At 43.0% G+C, this 24,933-nt stretch overlaps 1 protein-coding gene across 2 annotated transcripts in view; it reads left to right on the forward strand.

Annotated features, from left to right (window-relative positions):
- Positions 1-24,933, forward strand: part of stard9 (StAR-related lipid transfer (START) domain containing 9) — a 391,160-nt gene that overhangs the window by 349,739 nt on the left and 16,488 nt on the right. For both annotated transcript variants that reach the window (XM_038782026.1, XM_038782033.1), the window contains exons 24-27: positions 1,069-12,474; positions 18,824-19,027; positions 21,963-22,146; positions 22,714-22,848. In XM_038782026.1, the coding sequence (XP_038637954.1) occupies positions 1,069-12,474; positions 18,824-19,027; positions 21,963-22,146; positions 22,714-22,848 (11,929 nt within the window). The remainder of the gene's footprint in view (positions 1-1,068; positions 12,475-18,823; positions 19,028-21,962; positions 22,147-22,713; positions 22,849-24,933) is intronic.

Raw genomic sequence — 24,933 nt, forward strand, 5'->3', positions numbered from 1 at the left:
TCTTCTCTTCTCCAAGGACAGCAATCCAAACTTCTCCAATCTATCTTCATGACTGAAGATGGTTCATCCTTTGAACCATTCTCGTGAATCTTCTCTGCAACCCATCGAGTACCTTCACATCCTTCCTGAAGTGTGCTGTCCAGAATTGGGCGTAGCCAATGTTTTCATATTTTGTATCTTTTTGAAACTATTTTCTGTAGGTCATTGTCCAGAAAAATGGTTATAATTACAAGTTAGGTTAGGAGTAACTGATTTCGCAATGTAAGACAGACATCCATTTTGAGAGAACTTTTTGCGATCTTGTGGAATCTCTCAAGTGCTCTACAGCTGAAGAAGTATTTTTGAAGTGTCGCCACTGTTGTAATGTAAGAGGCACAGCAACCAATTCCCACAAACAGCAATGAGATAATGAGCAGGCAATAGCTGATAAATATTGGCGTGGGTGCTGGAGAAAACTTCCCAGCTCTTCAAAATAAAATTGTGGGATCTTTCACATCCACCTGAAGGGCAAATGGAGCTTTGATTGGAAGTGCTGGCACACACTCCGTACTGCACTGGAGTGCCAGCTTGAAATGTGTGCTCAGGTATCTGGAGTGGGACTTGAACCTACATGCTTCTGACTCAAATGAAACTGGACCCCACACTGAACCACTGCTGACACCAATATAAATGCTAGGAGGCAGTTTAGGTCTCAGAACCTGCGTTAAAAACTAATAGCAATGCAGCTATGAATAGACTGAATCATAAAAGTAATTAGAATTGGTTTGGGCAGCAGTGTAGTGGTTAGCACTGCTGCCTCACTGCGCCAGGACCCGGTTTTAACCCTGATCCTGGGTCATTGTCCATGTGGCGTTTGCACATTCTCCTCGTGTCTGCATGGGTCTCACCCCCACAATCCAAAAAGATGTGCAGCGTAGGTGCATTGGCCACGCTAAATTGCCCCCTTAACTATGGAAAAAAAAATTGGGTACTCTATCAGAAATGATGCTGAAATTAAATGTATTTTTTTGAGGTATGACTTTCCGATAATGTAATTGCATTTAATGCTTCCAATACTTTTTTTTACAGTAATTTCCTGAAAAGAAAAAACTCCGCTACCTCGCCTCAAACAATAAGGAAGCAAAATTCAACACACAGGTCTCGCTCAGTGGGATCTCTGCAACAAGTGGGATTGCCCAATACAAGAAAGCCAGGGAGCGAGATTGTTTCACCCACATGGGGACAATTACATAAGAAACAAAAGGCTGTAGAGCACGAGAAAGTCTCAGAGACCCATGCCTTGAAACAATCAACTGAGGGCAGTCATTCCACTAGCAAAGAGCAACCAAAAATGGATGATGCTGCAAGCAGCCTACAGCCAGAAGTCCAACAACTAATCAGTGATATGCCTGAAAATAAAAACTCATCGGGCTGTTTGCTGTCCGTGACTAGGACACTTAAATCAGATTTGATGGCAAGTTCATTAGAATTCCAAACTAACACCAAAAAGCTACTTAAAGTAACTAATGAAGACATGAAGCAAGATTTAGCATGGAAATGTTTGTTCATGAATGCTAGCAATAAGTTATCACCTTCCGGCATTTGTAAAAAGCCACCATGTGGACGACTGAGCAGAGCCAAAAGGATCTGCAAGGAGAATGCCACTCGAATGTCTTCCCCAAGCCAGGGCCAGCTTCCCATCAAGAGCACTTCCTCAATGGTGAATCTTAGTGTACTTTGGGAACCAGCACCTCACCCTGGCAAGACACGGAAGTGGCACAGTGACAAAGTACTAAATGCCAGCACCACGGTTGCTAATGATTCACTAAGGGCCTGGTTTGGAGGGGAGGGACTATCAGGCGGTGAAAGCTTGAATTCTGTGGATTCTCTCTCTTCTGCATATGCAAGTGCTTTAAAAGAGCAGTTACAGGAGGAAGAGTTGGAGGGTCAACAATGCGAGTGGTATGATGATTGTAGCGAAAGTGATGACAGTCAGATGTCCCAAGATTCACTGGTGGACAAGGAGCCCAAACCAGCTGGCACAGTGAATGCTAATGAAGGTGATGCCCATGTTTGCTTTTCTTATAATAAGATAACCATGCGCAAACTTGCAAACAGAGGGAGAAGTATTTCTCTGGACAGTTTAGCTGATGTGGAAGGGGGAAGTGATATTTTCAGAATGGATTCGGCTGAGTCAACAGCATCAGATGAAATGCCCGCTGAAGTGTACTGGAATCTACCTTGGACTGAAGGTGATGGAAACAAAACCGACCATGTTCCTGAAGTACTAATTGATAAAAAGGAGGGTGCTGGAGCTCTGAAATTAAAAAGACAGCATTTTTATTTGAGCAGTGACACAGAGTTGAGGGCAACCGAGATAGGGAAAAGCAAACATTTGGAAAATCTGGAGCATAATGAAAATGATATGGACTCTCTGATCATGACAGATGCTTGGTCGTCCTGTGGGTCTCCTGTTATGGCAATCTCATTAGGGCAAAATGATATGTGTAGGGATGTGGAGGCTAAACTAACTGAAGGACCAGAAAAGAATTGGGTCCACCCTTTGTTTAATTTTGATCCAGCACACAATACCCAGCCTCATGATGCAACCCAGAATTTTCATGAGACTCCTGCATTTGTTACTCTCAAAGAAAACAACACTCCGTGCACTGAGAACAAAGGTGGCAAATTAGATAAAGAAAAGGGTTCAGCCCAAACAAAGGAACCTCTCAACTGTACATCCAGAACTTGTGGAGTAATGATGCAAGATCCGAGTCGTACTGATCGTAGCATGACTCATGTTACTGAAGTGCTTGGCGGTTCGGAGGAAGAAACTATGCATGCACCAGCAACAAAGATACCAATAGGAATATCTATTGTACGAGATAGAATACTTTCTGCACAGCAATCTTGTTCATTAATGGAATCTAAAGAACTTGGAGAGCATTCTATGCCCAACACTTACTTGAAGCTTACAACATCTGGTACAGATACAATTGTTTCTGTGCAGAACGTTGGTTTTGAAATGGCGATAACTCAGCAAAAACAACAAGAGAACACAGGAACAGAGAAAACCTGCACATGGTCTCAATGCAGTCTCCTGGGCGATGGGGATCTCAGAAGATATATCCATGGCAGTGCTTCAAGAGTGAATACAGCCAAGCTCAATTCTATTTCTAGCAACAAACAATTTATTCTACAATCAGAACAATTATCTTGCCTTAGTCAATCTAATGATATGACAGAATCCCAGACCTCCTCCAATTCTTCTCCTGCAGCTGTTTGTAATTCCAGTAGCCTTTATGGATTAGCTGCTAAACCATTGAAACAGGTACTAGAACCCAAGGTGGTGGTGGAAGGTGAGGTATATGTGGAAAAGAATAGCACAGTAGACAATAACTTACTCATTGAGAGAAGGATTCTGACACCCTCTTTAATCTGGGACGAGAGCAAACCTTTTTTGGAACTTAGTACAGTGCAAGATATGGATCCAGATATTGTTAACTCAACCTTGCTGAAGGATGGAAATAGTCAAACAGAACAACCATCTTTAGTACCCGATAGAGACAGACAAACTGTAAAACCCATTATAATGCAGGGAAGTCGAGACACAAGATGTGCCGTAATCAAAGGAAAAGACGATTGGGATCTGATGTCCAGTTCTGTACTAAATGATGATCTACAGAAAGCAAAGAACCATTTGCGTCTCTTGAGGAATGACAGCAAGTATACTTCAACAGAAATTCTGTTACAGGCTGTGACTAACCCAGTGGATTCTGAAACCAAGGTCAGTGAGCTCAAGACTCCTGATGATGATGATGAGCATTTACACATGGGGACGAGTATGGTTTGTTCTGAAGATTTCCAGGTGACAGCTGGCAGTTCTTTTTCACAAGAACAAAGTATTGTGAGTGGCACTGCATCAAACAAAAAGGAAGACTGTGTATCAAAAGGCAGAATTAATGAGAAACAGATGAGCAAAACATCAGACAACCCTGATGTTGACTGCTTGAACTATAAAAGCATCCCACTTAATGGTGACTCACATGATCAACAGCATAATAACAATATTCTTGCGGAAAGAAACACTGTATTAAATTTACCTGCTTCTGGGCAAAGTGCTCCCAACTCTGTTATTGAAGAACCTAAAACAAGTGCAGTTGAAAGCAGGTTTTGGGATGTATTTAATCTAGATTACAATATGGCAGCAAAATTGAATAGAGCCTACAGTATACTTCCAAACAAACTCAACTTTCCTGTTGAATCTATTTCAAGGGGTCGCCTGCCACAGCCTCTTACCAAAAAGCCTGAAAATATTAACAGACTAGTTGAAGAAGAATCAGAAATATCATGTAGACCCAACATGGAAAGAATCCCTATTATGGAGAATGTGGTATGCCAACTGGAAACAGAAAATCTACAGACAAATAGGAATCGATTGAAAACTGAGGTTATCCAATCTACCAATGACTATAAAGAAACAGATGCTAACCAAAATAATGTGGGCATTGACTTATTAACAGTTCAGTTTATTGAAGCAAACAGCAGAAGAGAAGAAAGATTTGCAAGTGAGTATAAAGATACTGAAGAAATTGATGGTCATGTTAATGCAACAAAACGAAGCAAAAGTAACATGATGGTCCAAGGAAACTTACCTTATTTTGGTCACAATTTACCGATTGAAGCTTCAGTAACAACGGCAGGCACTGGATCTCCTGGGGAATCTGAAGAAGAGGAAGCCAATGGTGAAAAGCAAATTAATTCTGCAGAAATTTGCAAACATATTATTCAGAGAGATGGCGGTGCAGAAGACGAATTGCTTGATAGGGATGCTGAAGATTATCAGAAGAGAATTATTTCTGCAAAGTTAAATCAGAGAGTTGGAGTGGTATGTGACTTTCAAGAACAGAGCAAGTCAAAGGAGAACAGTGCTGGGAGTGACACAGCAGAGAAAGCTGGCAAAAATTCTGCAACATCTGACAATTATTTTCAAACTATGTGTCTGATAACCAGAAGATCAAGTGTGGCAGAAATGGGTGACAATACCAGAACAGACAGTACCAACATAGCAGAAGACTCTCAAGTCTGTGTACTTTCTACTTTACAGAAAAGTGGAAACAAACCTGATGAAGTAACATTCTTTCATAATGAGGGTTTTGTAAAATTGAATGAGAATGATAACGGTGAAGAAAGAGCATTTCAAAAGGCAACAGACGTGAAAGGAGACGGGTTGTCTGGGGGCTTCAGCTCTTCTAAATATTGCTTAGAGCAAATTTGCACAAGAAAATGTATTACCACAAATGAGGACGCAGTTGGTGGAGCTGCCAAGGAGAGCTCTCAGTTGAGTGATTGGACTTGCGCAGAAGCTTGTAGCACAGTGGACACATCAAGTGTGGCATCTCAGTGCATGATCAATGCTTCTTATGATGCAAGTCATGCAAGAAGTGCGCTAGGGCACACCAAGCAAGAGGCCTTTATGGTGGCTCAGAGTGTTGTGATGGAAAGCGAGAACCATCTAGAAACTGAATGCAGCACTGAAACCGTCTCAAACCAAAGACAGTCAAAGTATGATTGTGACATTCAAATGGGAACTGATTTCCTAATATGTCCAACTGAGAGGAGTGAAATGCTGCCAGATAACATTCAGGATGTGCGAAGATTATGTATGGAATTGAACCAGGAAGGAGATGCCAGAGAGTTCATTCAAGAGAATAACCTAATTGTTGGATTTGAGGGCAGGACTAATGATTGGAATATCCCTGGCATAAATTATGTAACAGAAACTACAGATAATCAATCGCCCTTCGTGGTGGTTGACTGTATTCCAGATCAAAAGGCGATGACTGAAACTGCCAGTGTACCCAAAGGTGTTACCAATATGATCACTGAAATTACAGAGACAAAGACTAAAAATTCTGAAAGTGGCAAAGGCTCAGCTAAAAGCAAACTTTCAATGAAAACTAGAAATAACACTCAACAAAATGGCAGATCTCTGTTAATTTACAATGATCCTCAAGAAATCAAAATGGCTACCTGTCCACGAGTGGAAGGATCAATACCACAATTGGACACTAACAACAGATCCAAGCAAAGTCAGCCTCATCCATTGTTGCCTCCAAGATCTGTTGAAGATACTAAAAATATCAAAATAGGCACAAATTCAAAAGAATCTCCAATGCGAAATGAGCAGTGTGACATGTGTGAAGAAAAAATGGTAAGATTCAGCAGAGCTGAAACTGAACACCGAGACACTGTCAAAAATACTCACATGGTCAGTAGAAGGTGCAAGTGCAATGACCAGGGAGCAGACAGCTTTCATATTTCCACATGTACGGCACATGAAAGACAAATTTTTGCAAACAGATGTACACAGGATACACTGCAGGTTGATGTCATTACGCTGGCAATAGTAGATGAAATGGGGAGTGAGATAAATGAGCAGTCCTGCCCAAAGATTTCCAAATGTATAAAATCAGCAGTGAGTATCACTAACAACGAAGAGCAAAAGGTATTACAGGGGAAAATGCTGCCTGTGATAGAAAGCCCAGTGTGTGAGGCACTTCAAGAGACAGAGACGTTTGGAATGCTTCCTGGTGGGCATGAAAGCTGTTTAACAGTTTCACTCTGTGATATGGGTGAGCATTCATTAAACAGTCAGCAACTGCGGGCAAATCAGGAATGTGCACAAGCAAGAAGATTAGAAAATCATGCAATCGTGGATTTAAAAATGTTGCAAGGTCCTCGAAGGAATAACACAATGGCTGATTCTGTGGAAAGTAATTTGATCTCCTGTAATAATGATGAGAATTTTCATGTGAAGAGGGGACTAGACCATCAATTGTCTTGTGAAAATATTGCACAGCAACAGTTAGCTGAAAGCAAGTCTATTACTGACAAAGCCACGTGTTCAAAGGACACTCTTTTATTGCAGAACAATGACCAAAATATGTCACATGAAAAGATGCTGTCAATTTCAAAGCCAGCAGCAACCATCCAAGACACCAGTACCTCAAAATCAAGAAGGGATACAATTGAATGGGAAAGTAGGAGTGGTGGAGTGGGGCCGCCCGAGTCCTCTTTCACCTTTCAAGACAATCTTCAGGAAACGAATGAAGAAAAGACCAGTGTTGGCGACTGCCAAATTAACAGTACAATAAGCAAGACGGAAGAATGTTCGGCAGCAAGGAGATCTGTTAATACATTGCCAAGTCAGGATGTAATTTTAAAGGAGGTGATAGGTCGACATGTGATGTGGTACTCATTTGACCCAACCACTATTTCTGATGTGAGTGATTTTCAGGCTGATCCACAGACGGATCAGAGTAGGTTTGCTGATCATTATTTCATAAAAGCTGGCGATGGGGCTGTTGCTAATCAAGAGCAGAAAACTTCAGAAAATATAATTCGTTCAGATCTAAGTATTGCGAATTTGGGGACTGAAGATCCTATGACTTTATCTCAAGAGCACAATGTTTTAAAAAACCATCAATCACCCTTGTTTTTACATGATCGGAATACATACAATACATGTTTTTCAGCTTCTGCCTTAAATGTTGAAAGACAAACTGAAGTTATTAAAGGTTCTCTGCAAGATATTTCCCAGTTAGATGGAAATCAGGTTACACATGAGAAATCTGAAGTATTGCCATCAAGATCATTTGCCCATCAGCATGAAGAATCATGCAGGTGCACATCATCAAAATCTGTCTCAGCGAAACTAGAAGAAAAGGAGGTGCAAAATGAGCAGAAATTGTATCCTCGCAAAGAAAAAACAATTGAAACTCGGACACTAGAAGATGATGCAAAGCAAGCTGTCATGCCTAGATCAGCTGGGCCAAGCTCCTTGGAAAACACTTTAGGTTCTGTGCTGTTAAAGAAGAACTCTGTAGCAAGAAGGGACCAGGACCAGCACATTCAAAAAGAGCTTCAGCAATCTGTTCAAGAGCAATCTTCAAGCATTGCTGGGCTGTCACCTTCGTATCTGTTAAAAGCAGAAATTAAATGCCAGGATGCCCACCCCTCAAATGTTGACTGTGTAAATGTGTTCAAACCACAAAGCCTTGTTAAATCGTTTGACCACCATAAACAAATTGCCTTGCGTTGCAAAAGGGAAGAGGAAAATTCTTCAGTGGGTTTGGTTTACGGAGATCTTGTTGGGATGGGTGTTTCAGATCCAACTGTGAATCCTTTAAACATGCATGTAACAACATCGGAACAACCATTAAAACATAGAGAAGAATCTGTTACAGTTGATAGTGAGACTTCTTCTGAAATAGTTGGATATGCTAAAATCTGCAATGAGCCAACGAGCAAGGAGGTAAGTGGTTGTGAAAGGTGTGAAGAAGCACAGTTACTGCTGGAAAATGAACTGCGTACTTTTACGCAAGAGCTGGTTTGCAATGGAAGCGCGCTGTTATTGGATTTCCACAATAAAAATCATGAAGTCTTAGATGATATAAAGGAGGAAAGTAAGTCCAGGTGCCCCAGTGAAGTTGACTTCCTACCTAAATACGTACGTGAGGGCAGTCACAAGGCTAGTGTTCAAACTGGGACTCAGAAAATGGTTGAGGCTGCTACATCAGAATGTAAATCAGGAATTCAGCGCAGTGACCAATGCATAAGGTTCTGCACCCCTGTCCATCAGATCCATGTACAAGAGCAGCCAGTAGCACAATTACAACAGACTCAAAATCAGTTGACTCCAGGACATAAACTTAAAAATGAATCCAAATATCAAATAAAGGACCTGTACAATACTTGTGCTAATGCTGAAACATACAACAAATTATCCTGTCAAGAAAGTGATCTGCCAGATGGCAGTGATCGGAGTTCTGACATTTATGAGCAGATTGTGAATTCAGTCCGACAATGCAAACAGATTGGAGAATTCCGTTCTCAGTCGCATATAAGCACAGAAATGGATGGAACTTGCCATACCACAGTTCTCTCGGTACTTTCAGATTCTTGTAACAGTAGTTGTTCGGAATGCTCTTCGGTAACCCAAATCAGTGAGGTGGGTACAGAAGGACATGGTTCTTCCAATTCAGAATTTCTGAATGGCCCGGATACAAGATCTTGCACAAATACAACTAATACTCTAAAGAAAAAACTACAAAGACTTAAAAGAACTAAATCTAAGCCAATTGCAGACAAAACAAAGGTCTCAAGTTCAGATGAAGAAATTGATATTGAATTCCTTTCACTTAAAGAGCTTCGAACCAGACATTGTGGGAGGGGTATCAACAGGTTGCAGTCACATGTTTGTACGTGCAAGGATCCAATGAGTACAACTACAACTAAACTAGAACATCATGGAGAAGCGGCAAGGGCACCATTACTGAAGCAGAGACGATCAGTACCAGTTGTCCATTTGCCTTCACGCAACATTGATCTACTAATTCAAGGTTCCAGTGGGCACAGTCCTCCTGCAGCATTGATCACAAAACCTCTGGATGCATCAAATCCAAGTAATGTTCCAGCATCACCATACGGAGAACAGGGGGCGTACCAAATGGAAGAGTATGGAGACAGAGACATGGATAGAAGAAATGGACAGAAACAAAATCTTAATCCTGAGTTTGTACATGAGAGGGTTTCAGTCAATACAGATTCGCAGATTTCTACTAACAATGCAGTCATCACTTTACCTTGTAATCGAGGACAAAATAATCAATCAGTCAAGCGACAAAGCGATGATGATTGCATCTCGGCGACATTTGGTGAATTTCATCCAAGAAACCTTACTGAAGAAAGACTCAAAGACCAGTGCTTTTCTGAAGTAGAATTGAGCTTCCATGAAAAGAAAGACTCACTGCATTTTGCTTCCAGTGATATTAATCCATATGTCCATCAGCAGCAAAGCAATGAAGTGGGCAGAGCTAATTGGAAGCAGTGTTCTTTTGGAAGTGCAAGCAATGTGTGTAATTTGCAATCAAAACAAAGTTATCCTGGTAGTGTCATGAGATGTTCCAGTGTTGACAATGGATTGAATGTTCAAAATTCCCCCTTTAATTCACATTTAAGTTGTTATGTCAATACAAGAGCAATATCTGACACACTAAGTAACGTAAGTGACTTCCAAGGAGAGACCTTTGAAGCTGCATATCCTGGTGACCTTGGTGGGAATAACTATCAAAGGTCCCGTTACTCATCCATGGCTGCTTCATCCTTCCAATCATTACCATTTCCAAGTTCTAATTCTGAGTTTGAAAATGCTCGATCGCAAATCGATGAAATTGTACTCCTTTATCCAGTAGAGCCTTCTGTAAAGTCTTCCTCCAATGGGTCTCTGAAACTGACCTGCAACCAAGAAACCCAAACCTTGGGTAGAGTGAAAACCCAAAAGCTGTGTCGACACCAGAGAAGCTACACCCAAACTCCAATGCAGACACCAGTACAACAAGGTCCCTGGTCAAATCTTCAGAACCTTTCTGTCCATCTTTCACAGCTTCTTCATAGCACCACAGAGCTATTGGGTAACATTCATCCAAACGCTGACCATTCAAATGAAACCAGTTCACAGACTAACCAGAGGAGTGTTACATCAGGAACAACCAGAACAGTAGACAGTTGTACCCAGACAGTAGCGGATGTAGCTATTCAGACAGAAATATTGTCTCATAATATAGACAAAGTTAGCCAGGAAAATCCAATAAATGAAATTCCGAGATCTCCAGAGTTTAATGTAATTGTAAAAGTGATTGGATCAGATGTTAATGTGTCTCAAGAACACTCTAATGTGACATTAACTCTGCAGGACCGACAACCGAACAGTGCTGTGTGGGATCTCGATACTCATCATGCTATTTTGAGACAATCACTTTGTTCTCCTTTTTCCACGGAAAGTGGAGATTTATCTGTGAGGACGTTAACCCCTGCGTCATTAGTTGCTCAGAAACTGGTAACAAACACTTCACAAGTTTCTTCATTCAGTCCAGGCATTTCACCAGTTGCAGCATCATCAGAGACGTCAATATACTGCGACCTCACACAAGGTACAAGTATCAGCTCTTTCGAAACTGTATCGGAATTTTCAAAGGTGGAATCTAATTATCCCAGTCTCTCTGAAGATAGAGAAATGACGAGTTTTGCACAAGGTCTTCAAACTGGACAAGAACCTACTCGTGCCCACATAAAGCCAGCTGTTCTAGTGGATCGAGCATCATCCCCAATTCAAACATTTGAAGCTGGGTCAGGGAACCAGAGGTCCCGTAGCAAGTCCTTTCTGTGCCTTCAAGGTGGAGAGCCACGTGGACATTCTGTATATCGGCAAAGGAACCAAAGGCCTGCTTCTTGGTATGGGTTTAATGAAAAACAGCAAAAAAAGATCAATTTCACGCAAATGGAAACAGAAGATGAACGGGTGATGGAAATAAATGACGTGTCTTTGGTTCTGTTACATGAGCAAAGTAAATTTACACCACATGATTTGTCAAACTCCATTAAACTAGAGAGTGAAGCAGATCCACAGGATGGCATTAAATCCAATTCAGCTCAATCATCTGTGAAGTCAGAAGCACCAGAGGCTCGCAATGAACATTACAATTGGCAACATGAAAAAAATGTGATGAGAGTAGGTCATGCTAAAGAAGCACCACTTTGTAACTCAACACAGTCCAAGGAAAGAGAATCACAATTGGTTCTTCAAAACATCCAGTTGCCCTCTCCCTCAAACACTGATGGAAGAAAACAAGCAAATTCTTCTGCTTTCCCACCAACACTTCATAATTCTCCATTGGTTTTCGTTCCTCCCATTTTTAGTAACAGCATTGATGGTTCCACGAGACTATCTAGAAGGATCTTCCATACAACTTCCAGTATGTCTTCCGTGCAGCACAACCTACCTTCTGAAGATGGGATAGACTCTCATGAACAAAAGGATAGAATGCCACAGGATCAAACTCCACGCCAAGATGATTCCATGAATGATTGTAATTCCATGTCCGGGACATCCATAATGAGTGAAGGGACGATCGAATTTGCCACTGAAGATGCCCAATCTTTAGTCTCAAGTGGATGCAACACAGAAGTGCTTCTAAATGAGATTCCCTCCACAACTGGCTGCAACAGGCCACCAATGTCCGATTCTAGGACATCAAACTGCACAGGCCCAGAAGACTTACCCTTGCACAACAAGTTCTGCAACTGGTCTGGGGTACACTATAGTCCCCTTTCAACAATAAATTGTATTAGCACATCCACCAGTTCACACAGACAGATAGAGCAAAAACAAACAAGAGATGGAGTTACAGGAATGGTGGACTTCAAATCAGAGGTTCAGGATGAAAGGAAGAAGGAAATCGAAAGCTTGCGCCAAGAGCGTGCTCAGATCATGTCGGGGATATACCTGGACTTTAACCAGCACCAATTGACAGTGGAACTCACTGAAGCAAAGCTGAATTATGGCCTGGGGGAAACCGATGCTTTGTTAAGAATACTTCAAGGTGGAGCAGCTGATGACTTAAATGTTCCTATAAGGCAGCAGCTTTATGACAGGTACGTGCACAAAATTGTCACCTTTTTGCATTTGCTGCCTAGTTGTATATTCAGTGGCTGAAAACCCGGTGATGTGATATGAAAGTTTAGTTCAGTGTCATCCAAAGTAATTTTGCACTGTAGATTACTGCCTATTTTTACCACAAAGGCTTTGCCATTCACAAGTTGTTTTTCTAATAATCTTTTCCTTCACGTTTTATTTTCACCCTCCTATTTTTATTTCCTTGGCCCTTGGTAGCTACATAAAAATGCTGCAAGTTAGAATCATTCCCTACTGGGGAAGCTTTTTCTCTCCCTCTGCTTCATTATCCATTATGTGATCAATGTTGAGGAATGACCACACTCGGAGTCAAATAACAACCACTTCTACTCTGTTCACCTAACTTTGATACATGATATACCATGTTTAAAATCTGAACTTTCCATATAGAACACCATAGAATCACACAACATAGAAAGAGGTCATTCAGCCTACAGTATGTCAGCTCTGAACGATCTAAAAGAGCGATCTAATTTGTCCCCACTTTCCCCATAGCCTGCAATTTTTCATTTTTAGGTATATTTATGCAATTCATAGAACATAGAACAGTACAGCACAGAACAGGCCCTTCGGCCCTCAATGTTGTGCCGAGCCATGATCACCCTACTCAAACTTACGTATCCACCCTATACCCGTAACCCAACAACCCCCCCTTAACCTTACTTTTATTAGGACACTACGGGCAATTTAGCATGGCCAATCCACCTAACCCGCACATCTTTGGACTGTGGGAGGAAACCGGAGCACCCGGAGGAAACCCACGCACACAGGGGGAGGACGTGCAGACTCCACACAGACAGTGACCCAGCCGGGAATCGAACCTGGGACCCTGGAGCTGTGAAGCATTTATGCTAACCACCATGCTACCCTGCTGCCCAAATTCACTTTTCAAAGTTACTGTGGAACCTATTTCCACCATCCTTTCAAATTGTTCTTTCGGCCTCACGGTAGCATGGTGGTTAGCATCAATGCTTCACAGCTCCAGGGTCCCAAGTTCGATTCCCGGCTGGGTCACTGTCTGTGTGGAGTCTGCACGTCCTCCCTGTGTGTGCGTGGGTTTCCTCCGGGTGCTCCGGTTTCCTCCCACAGTCCAAAGATGTATGGGTTAGGTGGATTGGCCATGCTAAATTGCCCGTAGTGTAAGGTTAATGGGGGGATTGTTGGGTTACGGGTATACGGGTTACGTGGGTTTAAGTAGGGTGATCATTGCTCGGCACAACATCGAGGGCCGAAGGGCCTGTTCTGTGCTGTACTGTTCTATGTTCTATGGATTGTAACAACTCATTGTGAATAAAAAACATGTGATGAAAATATATTTTAATTTGACAATCTAATGTGCCACCCATCTACATATTTTTTTGTGGAAGAGAGCAAGACTCCATGTATCATGCTTTGTATACGGATACAAGTAATTCACTAGAGAACTCTAGGTTTTCTTGCCGCTTTCTTACTTTGCATTATTTGGAGAAGTTTAGTTAATAGAGGAGCCAAGAAGCTGTGAATCTACAGAAAGCTTGAGTTGGCTTCAGGCCCTCTTGAGACCATTTCCCCGAAGGAATAACTGAACAGTGCCTTAAATAGTACTGAAGATTTCTGCTCCAGAGCTAGCTGTGCCCCTAGCCAAGCTGTGCCCCTAGCCAAGCTGTGCCCCTAGCCAAGCTGTGCCCCTAGCCAAGCTGTGCCCCTAGCCAAGCTGTGCCCCTAGCCAAGCTGTGCCCCTAGCCAAGCTGTGCCCCTAGCCAAGCTGTGCCCGTAGCCAAGCTGTTCCAGTACAGCTGCAACATTGACATCTAGCCAGCAATGTGGAAAGTTGTCCAGGTATGTCTTGTGCACAAAAAGCAGGACAAATCCAAACCAGCCCATTGCTGCCCCATGAGTCTACTTTCGATCATTAGAAAAATGATGAGAGTGACTGACCCTGACATCAAATCAGCATTTGATGGGAGTGCGACGTCAAGAAGCCCAAGCAAAACTGAAATAAATGGAAATTGAGTAAAACTCTCCATTCATAGAATTTACAGAGCAGAAGGAGGCCATTCGGCCCATCGAGTCTGCACTGGATCTTGGAAAGAGCACCCTACCCAAGGTCAACACCTCCACCCTATCCCCATAACCCAGTAACCCCACCCAACACTAAGGGCAATTTTGGACACTAAGGGCAATTTATCATGGTCAATCCACCTAACCTGCACATCTTTGGACTGTGGGAGGAAACCGGAGCACCCGGAGGAAACCCATGCACACACAGGGAGGATGTGCAGACTCCGCACAGACAGTGACCCAAGCCGGAATCGAACCTGGGACTCTGGAGCTGTGAAGCAGTTGTGCTATTCACAATGCTACCGTGCTGCTGTTAGTTCCATTGATGAAGTCATAGCTAGCGCAAAGGAAGATGGTTGTTGGAGGTCAATCAGCTCAGTCCCAGGACATTGCTTTAGAGTTCCTCCGGGTAGAGTAGCATCCTAGGCACAACCACCTTCAGCTGCTTCATCAATGACCTCTCCATCACAAGATCAGAAGTGGGGATGTTAAGGGGGAACCTCCTTTGACCAGTACACCAGAGTAAATTTATATATTTTTTTGTCTGCTATTTATCTTTTTTGGACCTGGCATAAATGATCAGAAATATGACCCTGACCATTTACTACTAATTTATGGTAAGGAAACTGAAAACATACATAGAATATGGAAGCAGGAGGAGGCCATTTGACCCTTCGGGCCTGCTCTGCCATTCATTATGATCACAGCTGATCATCAAGTTCAATGCATTGATTCCCCCCCTGCCCCACCATATCCGCACAGTGGTTCGCACTGTTGCTTCACAGCGCCAGGGATACGGGTTTGATTCCCGGCTTGCACCCGTCCCTGTCTGTGCGGAGTCTGCACATTCTCCCTGTGTCTGCGTGGATTTCCTCCGGGTGCACTGGTTTCCCCCCACCGTTCCCAAAAGACATGGGGCGCGATTTTCCGCTCCAGGGAAAAATCGGGAGGGCCGTCGTGAACTCAGCCGAGTTTCACGACAGCCTCGGAGGCAGCTCCTCGCCCCCTATTCTCCCCTCCCGGTGGGGCTAGGAGCGGCGCTCCGTAACTCTCGGCCACTGGGCGGCGTGCCGAGAGTGACGCGACGGCGGTGCCTATGTGACGTCAGCCGCGCATGCGCAGGTTGGCCGGCTCCAACCCGCGCATGTGCGGCTGACGTCACGACGGCTGACAGCTCAAACCTGCGCATGCGCGGTGGCCGTCTTCCCCTCAGCCGCCCCGCAAGACGTGGCGGCTTGATCTTGCGGGGCGGCGGAGTGAAAATAGTGCATCCCGTTGAGACGCCGGCCCGACGATCGGTGGGCACCGATCGCGGGCCTGTCCCCTCCCGAGCACAGTCGTGGTGCTCAGTCCCCACCAGGCCCCCTACAAGCCCCAAAACGGGCATCTCACGGCGATTTCACGACAGCAGCGACCAGGTGTGGTTGCCACCGTCGTGAAACGGTCGCGAACGGCGGGCCGCTCGGCCCATCCGGGTCGGAGAATCGCCGGTCGCCGTGAAAAACGGCGAGCGGCGATTCTTCCAAGCGGGGGGTGGGAGGATCGCGGGCGGCGCCAGGGGGTCGTGAAATTAGTCGGGGGGCCCTCCCGCGATTCTCCCACGTGGCGTGGGGAGAGGAGAATCGCGCGCATGCTTTTAGGTGAATTGGACATTCTGAATTCTCCCTCTGTGTACCTCAACAAGTGCCGTAGTGTGGCGATCAGGGGATTCTCACTGTGATGTCATTGCAGTGTTAATGCAAGCCTACTTGTGACACTAATAAAGATTATTATTATATCCCTTGATCCCTTTAGCCCTTAAAGCTATATCTAATTCCTTCTTGAAATTACACAATATTCTTGTCTCAACTACTTTTTGTGGAGTGAATTCCACAGATTCACCACTCTCTGGGTGAAGAAATTTCTCCTCACCTCAGTCTGGAAAGGTTTACCCCTTATCCTCAAACTATGACTCCTAGTTCTGCACTCCCCCGCCATCGGGAACATTATATCTGAATCTATCCTATCTAATCCTGTTAGAATTTTCTATGAGATCCCCACTCGCACTTTTAAACTCCAATGAATATAATCCTAACTGATTTAGTCTCTCCTCATATGACAGTTCTGCCATCCCAGGAATTAGCCTGGTAAACCTTTGCTGCCCTCCCTCCATAGCAGGATCATCCTTCCTCAAATAAGGACACCAAAACTGCACACAACATTCTAGGTGTGGCCTCACCAATGCCGTATACAATTGCAGTAAAACTTTCTAATTCCTGTACTCAAATACTCTTGCTATGAGGGCCAACATACCATTTATCTATTACTGCCGTAACAAGCACTCACTTTCAGCAACTGATGCATGAGGACACCAAGGTCTCGCTGAGTAGGCATCTCTCTCGATGGGGAGGCAGTGGCGTAGTGGTATTGCTGCTGGACTAGTAAGCCAGACACCCAGGTTTGAATCCCGCCATGGCAGATAGTGAAATTTGAATTCAATAAAATCAAATCTGAATTAAAAGTCTAAAGGTGACCATGAAACCATTGTTGATTGTTGTAAAAACCCATCTGGTTCACTAATTATCTTTAGGGATGGAAATCTTTCGTTCTTACCTGGTCTGGCCTACATATGGCTCCAGACCCCCACCAATGTGGCTGACTCTTAAATGTCCTCAGCGACGCCCACATCACATGAACAAATGAAAAAAAATTACTCCCATTCAAATAATAATCTGCTTCCTATTTTTGTTACCGAAGTTTGCTACTTTGCATTTATCCACGTTATACTGCATCTGCCGTGCATATGTCCACTCACTCAGCCTGAAGCATCTCTTCATCCTAGTTCACCCTCCCACCCAACTTTCTATAATCTGCTAATTTGGAGATAATAGATTTAGTTCCCTCGTCCAAATCATTAATATATAATCTGAAGGGTTGGGGTCCCAGCACAGATCCCTGCGGTACCCCACACGTCACTGCCCGCCAATCGGAAAAAGACCCATTTATTCCAACTTTTTGCTTCCTGTCTGCTAACCAGCTTTCTATCCATCTCAAGACGCTACCATCAATCCCTTACACTTAAACTTTACATAGCAATCTGAGACCTTGTTGAAAGCCTTCTGAAAGTCTAAATAAACAAGACCCACTGCGTCTCCCAGGTCAACTCTACTAGTTACATCTTCAAAGAATTCCAGTAGATTTGTCAAGCATGATTTCCCTTTCGTAAATCCATGCTGACTTTGTGTGACTATACCACTGCTTTCCAAATGTTGGCTCAAACAACATAGCTCACTGCACTTTAAGAAGCTGTAACTAAGAAATTCTTAAATTGTCTCCCATCTTGTAAACTTACTCAAAGTATAGTATTTTATGCTTTGGTAGTTAATCTTGTTCTGTTAGTATCTGCTGCTTTAAACTGCAGTTAACTTTTAAAAACAAAAATAATAACATGTGGAGGCCATTCAGCCCCTCAAACATGTTATGCTATTTAATTAGATTATTTCTGAAGCCGTATCTTAACTCTATCCACTAGCCTCGAGTTCCACAATTCTCAATACCAACTAGAATCCATCAATCTTAGTTTTGAACATTTCCATTGACCTCCCCTCCCAAGCCTCAACAGCTTTTTAGGGAAGAGTGTTCTAGACTTCTACTATTCTTTGTGGTAATGTGTTCCCCTCACCATCCCTGAATTGACAAAACCTAACAATAGGTTTATGCGTCCATTTTGCGAACTTCGCATCAGAGAAATAGTTTCTTCCAACTATTCTGTCACCATGTTTAATCATCTTGAATATATCAGGTAGATCACCCCTTAATTTCTCTGCTCCACATTATCAGCGTTATCTCCCTAAGAAACAGCCAACAGGCATTGATTGAAATATATCAGCCATGAACCACATTTACTCCTCAATGTCCAAGTTGACATTTTTATTTGTGTCTTTTTTTTTTAGTAAGCATGGCAATCTCACTAATCCACACTAACTACATATTGCTATGGTAACAAGGAAATTGGGTGTCACGATGGTGGCGAAAGGGATATGCCTCTGGTTGAATAAAAGTTGTCTGAGCAGAAACGATATTTATGGCCAGAGATGTCATCCATTTTAATAAATGTTGTGGTAACTAATATTTATACATTTCAATAGTGCACTCAAATTAATTTACTGAAGTACCGAATGTGATGTATTCTGCAGGTGTGTTAGTCATTTGATCGTCATTAAAGATTATTAAACTGTATCAAAATATAAACACACTGATTTTCTAAATTTCTTACAAACATGAAAAAAGACACATGAAAACCATAGAGGCCTTCAGAAAGGAGAGAGATGAAAAACTACAGAAATTCAGAAGGACCCGTAGCCTGAGCCCACAGAAACATTTAACTTTACAATGCCAAAAGCATCTGACCTCATCCCATCAGGAACAAGACCTCCCAAGCAAGTGGAAGAACTACCTGCAGCGGTTACGACAGGATGTTGTGGAAAACACACGGTAAGTCCTCAGTTATGTAAGGAAAGTTTTAGCAAGGGATTGTTAGATGTGCGGGTTAGGTGGATTGGCCATGCTAAATTGCCCGTAGTGTCCTAAAAAGTAAGGTTAAGGGGGGGGGGGGTTGTTGGGTTACGGGTATAGGGTGGATATGTGGGTTTAAGTAGGGTGATCATTGCTCAGCACAACATCGAGGGCCGAAGGGCCTGTTCTGTGCTGTACTGTTCTATGTTCTATAAGTGGAGCATCAGCACCTTTGTGGAGAAAGCTAAATTGAGTGAGTGTTGGAGAAGCATTCAGTCTTTCACTTGTCTGTTTATTAAATCATGTTACACCTCTTACATTTAGAACAGTTTAGGATGTCCAGAGATCAAGGACAGGAGCAAAGCGGTTAGGGCGGCATGGTGGCACAGTGGTTAGCAATGCTGCCTATGGTGCTGAGGACCCGGGTTCGATCCCGGCCCTGGGTCACTGTCTGTGTGGAGTTTGCACATTCTCCCCGTGTCTGCGTGGTTTCACCCCCACAACCCAAAAAGATGTGCAGGGTAGGTCAACTGGCCACGTTAAATTATCCCTCAATTGGAAAAAAAGAATTGTGTACTCTAAATTTATTTTTTTTAAAGAAACAAAGTAGTTACTAAAGCATGTGGGATTCCGGGGATAATAGATACAAAAACAAGGAATTTATGCTCGACCGATGCAAAGCACCGTTTTTGCCTTGACCAGAGCACACAGTGTTGAATTCTGCACAACATGCTTCAGGAAGGGTGTCAAGGCCTCAGTGAGGCTGAAAAGAAGATTTCCATGAATTATCCCAGGGATGATGGATTAGTTACATAGAACATAGAACAGTACAGCACAGAACAGGCCCTTCGGCCCTCGATGTTGTGCCGAGCAATGATCACCCTACTTAAACCCACGTAACCCGTATACCCGTAACCCAACAATCCCCCCATTAACCTTACACTACGGGCAATTTAGCATGGCCAATCCACCTAACCCATACATCTTTGGACTGTGGGAGGAAACCGGAGCACCCGGAGGAAACCCACGCACACACGGGGAGGACGTGCAGACTCCACACAGACAGTGACCCAGCCAGGAATCGAACCTGGGACCCTGGAGCTGTGAAGCATTGATGCTAACCACCATGCTACCGTGAGGCCCCTCAGCTACCGTGAGGCCCCTCACATGGCAGACTGGAAACTTGGGTTGCTCTCCTTAAAGGAGCGAAAGCTGAGGGGTTTAATAACGATGCTTAAAATCATGGAAGAGTTAGATAGAATACATAAAGTAGCAGGGCAGGTAACTACAGTGGTTAAGAAGGCCTATTGTTATACTTGCCATAGTCAAGGCATAGCAGGGAGGTTATGCTGGAACTATAAAATGTTGGTTAGGCCACAGCTAGAATGCAGTTCTGGAATCCACATTATAAGAAGGATGTGACAGCACTGGAAAGGGTGCAGAGGCGAATTACCCGGATCTTGCCTGGCCTGGAGAGTTTTAGCTATGAAAAGAGATTGAATAGACTTTGGTTGTTTTCCTTGGAGCAGAGGAGACAGATGGGGGCACATGATTGAGATATATAAAATTGTGAAGGACGTGGATGGAGAGATCAGTGACCAGAGGCCATATATTTAAGGTCAGGGGCAGGAGCTTTAGAGGGGATGTGAGGAAAAACCTTTTCACTCAGAGGGTGGTGGGAATCTGGAACTCACTGTCTGAAAGGGTGGTGGAGGCAAAGACCCTCATAACATTTAAGAAATATTTAGATGTGCACTTGTGATGCCGAGACATACAAGGCTATGGGCCAGGTGCTGGAGAATGGGATTAGAATATGTGGGTGGTTGTTTTGGATTGCTGCAGACACGATGGGCCTTTTCTGTGCTGTAGGTCTATATGACAAAACATTTTCAGTGGCTGTAGGGTTGATAACCAGAGGTACAGATTTAAAGTGGTTGGCAAAAGAACCAGAGAGGCAAGATGAGGAAAACCCTTTAACACGAAAAATGGTTAAAATTTGCAAAGCATTGTCTGATTGGTTGGTGGAACCGTGTAGCTTTTAAAAGGATAAATAATTGAAAGCCAAAAAACTGTGATATGAAAAAAGAGCAGGGGAGTGGGACAAATGAATTGCTCTTCGAAAGAGCCAGTGCTGACTCAGTGGACCAAATGACCTCATTTCCATTCTATAGTTTTCTACGATTCTATGTAAATGTTCTGTTGTTCTCTTTCTCATTTTTTCTTTCTTTCTTCCCAATTCGACCAATTTACATTAGTGTAAACATTGGCCCCAATACTGAGCCCTGGACCCCCCCCCCCCCCCCCCCCCCCCCCCCGCAGTCATACTTTTTAGAACTCATTTTTATAACTTTTCCCTTGTACATTTAGGCAGAAAAGGATAGAGGAAAATATCTGGCAATCTTCAGAGAAATGATTGTTTCGATAGTTATGGGCCAAATATGGGCAGTGCAGTGCAGAAGGAGTCCATTTAGCCCATACGACCCACATCCTAGGCCACTGCATCATGCTATTCTGCAGCCCCACCTAACTTGCACATCTTTGGTCACCCAAGGGGCAATTTAGCATGGCCAATCCACCTAACTTGCACATCTTTGGACTATGGGAGTAAACTGGAGAACAAGGAGGAAATCTACGCAGACATGGGGAGAACGGGCAAACTCCACACAGTCACCCAAGGCTGGAATTGAACCTGGGTCCCTGGGACTGTGAGGCTGCAGTGCTAACCCCTGTGGACCCCCTTGAGCTTTTTGGTTATGTAAAGGGATCATTTCATTATCAGTTAATGCATGTCACTGATAGTCTATACATGATCTCAGTTTGTTCCTTCATCTTTTGGAGATTTTTACCAATTTAAATCCAAGAAGATATAAAGCCCAATGTTTGGTGGTGACATGCTTTTGTTGTAATCCTCTAGAACTCGAGCAGTTGTCAAGGGTAGAGAGGAAACCACTTCAGAGATTGAATATCTACTTAGAGATTATCAGAAGGCTCGAGAGGAAGCAAAAATGGAAATAGCAAAGGCAAGAGATAAGCTACGTGCAAGAGCTGAGAAGGAGAAATGCCGTTTGCAACAACAGATGATCTCACAATTATTGAAGGTAATCTTCAGGAGATATCAGATCCTATGCGGCATTTGTGTAAATCCTGAATAACCATGAGTCATTTAATGTATTGTGAATATGAATAAGAGCTCAGTTTAAACATGAAATGATTTTTTACAAGAATCCCATTGGTGAAAAATTCCAAAAACGTCCGGCAGTGCAAGTACATACTGTGCATTTGAAACTGTAACTAGATGAAATCAACCCGCAGCATTGTTAACAATTCGTTAAAAGAAAGAAAAGATGAGCATCACTGTCGGAATTAGAGTAAAGAATTTAATTACAAACATTTAACTCTGAAAATGACAAAATCGAATATATTCCACCTGACACAACCTAACTATTAACATAAAAGTGGAGATAAATAGTGTGCATTAGTGTGCACTTATAGTGTGCATCTAAGCGAGCATATAAGTGCACATTCTGGGGAAATTCATTCATATCTATCAAGAATATTATTTGCATTAATCCCCAACTTTTAGCAGCAATGCATTTTGTGAGGACTTGGTTCGGCTGATTAGTACTCATTATTATTTATTAATTGTTTTATTTTCTCCTCGACAGGAGGAAGGAAGGGTGAAGAATGTCGCCAGCAGAAGCAGTTTGTGCACTGGGTCAAATCTTAGTCTGTCTTCCAATCCCACATCAGGCTACAGCAGCAGCAACACAGCCTCACCTGACATCAATCCCCAAACCAAGGTCAGAATTCACACATTGGTTAATACAATGATTGACTGGCTGATGAGAACTTGGAGTTTTTGAAATTCCTATGATGGATAAAATGACAGTTAATTTTGGTCCTAATATCGCCCTTTGGTTTGGTATCCCAATCACTTTGTTAAACAGCATATATATAGCACCTTTCGCAGCCTGAAATGCTTTTGAAGTGAAATCATTTGCAATATAGTAAATGGCCAATGAGTTTGGAAGATAGGACTTAGGAGCAGGAATCGGCCATTTGGCTCTTTGAGGCTTCTCTGCCATTCGATAAGACCATGGCTTATTGGATTGTGGCCTCAACTCCACCTTTCTGTCAGTCCCCAATAACCCTGGACTCACTTGTCACTCAAAAATCTGTCTAACTCCACCTCGAATAAATTGCACAACCGAACCTCCACTGCTCTCTGTGGAATTCCACAGATTAATGATCACCTGAGAGACCCTCCTCTCCATATTGAAGGGGAGACCCCTTATTTTTAAAGTGTGCCCTCGTTCTAATCTCTCTGACAAGAGAAAACATTCACCTGGTATTGACCCTGTCAAGTCCCCTAAGGATCTTGCATGTTTCGATAAGATTACCTTTCATTTTCAGTCTAAACTACAATGATTACAGACCCAACCTGTTCAACCTTTCTTCTATAAGAACATAAGAACATAAGAACTAGGAGCAGGAGTAGGCCATTTGGCCCCTCGAGCCTGCTCCGCCATTCAATTAGATCATGGCTGATCTTTTGTGGACTCAGCTCCACTTTCCGGCCCGAACACCATAACCCTTAATCCCTTTATTCTTCAAAAAACTATCTATCTTTACCTTAAAAACATGTAATGAAGGAGCCTCAACTGCTTCACTGGGCAAGGAATTCCATAGATTCACAACCCTTTGGGTGAAGAAGTTCCTCCTAAACTCAGTCCTAAATCTACTTCCCCTTATTTTGAGGCTATGCCCCCTAGTTCTGCTGTCACCCGCCAGTGGAAACAACCTGCCCGCATCTATCCTATCTATTCCCTTCATAATTTTAAATGTTAAATAATCAGCCTTTCAAACTAGGAATAAGTAAATTGAACCTTCAATGAATCATTGAATCCCTACAGTACAGCCATTCGACCCATCGAATCTGCAGCGACCCACTGAAAGAGCAGACTACCTGGGCCAATCCCCGTCCTATCCCTGCAACCCCGTAACCCACATATCATGCACATCCCTGGACACTAAAGGGTAATTTATCATGGCCAATCCACCTAACCTGCACATCTTTGGACTGTGGGAGGAAACAAAAGCACCCAGAGGAAACGCAGAAGTGCAAACGCCATACAGGCAGTCACCCGAGGTCAGAATCAAACCCAGGTCGCTGGTGCTGTAAGGCAGCAGTGCTAACCATTGTGCCACAGTGCACAATATTCCAGGTGTGGTCTCACCAAAGCCCTATACAGCTGCAGTAAAACCACCCTGCTTTTATATTCATTTCCCTTACAATAAATGCCACAAATCCATTTGCCTTTTTAATTACTTGCAGTACCTGCATACTAACATTTTGTGATTCATGTATCAGGACATCCATATCCCTCTGTACCCCATAGTAGTACAATCTCTCTTCATTTGAATAATATACTGCTTTTCTATTCTTCCTACCAAAGTGGACAATTTCATATTTTTCCACATTATGCTCCATCTGTCAAATTTTTACCTCACCTAATCCATCTATAATCCAGATGATGCAAGATGTCGCCGGAGCGAGGCGACTCTGCAAGCTCTCCCCAACAGATCCACTTTTAACTTAACTTATACTCGTTCTAACCTTTTAAAAATTAATTCTAAAGCTCCTAAATGACCCTCTTATTGACTGACCTCATTAATACTACACCGTGTATGCTTCAACCGATGCCAACCCTCTTATTGACTGACCTCATTAATACTACACCGTGTATGCTTCAACCGATGCCAATGCTTATGTAGATACATTGCATATCTTGTGTTGCCCTATTATGTATTTTCTTGAATTTTGTTTAATTCCCTTTTCTTCCATGTACTGAATGATCTGTTGAGCTGCTTGCAGAAAAATACTT

The sequence above is a fragment of the Scyliorhinus canicula genome, chromosome 2 (assembly GCF_902713615.1).
Source record: "Scyliorhinus canicula chromosome 2, sScyCan1.1, whole genome shotgun sequence".
In the NCBI taxonomy this organism is placed as follows: domain Eukaryota; kingdom Metazoa; phylum Chordata; class Chondrichthyes; order Carcharhiniformes; family Scyliorhinidae; genus Scyliorhinus; species Scyliorhinus canicula.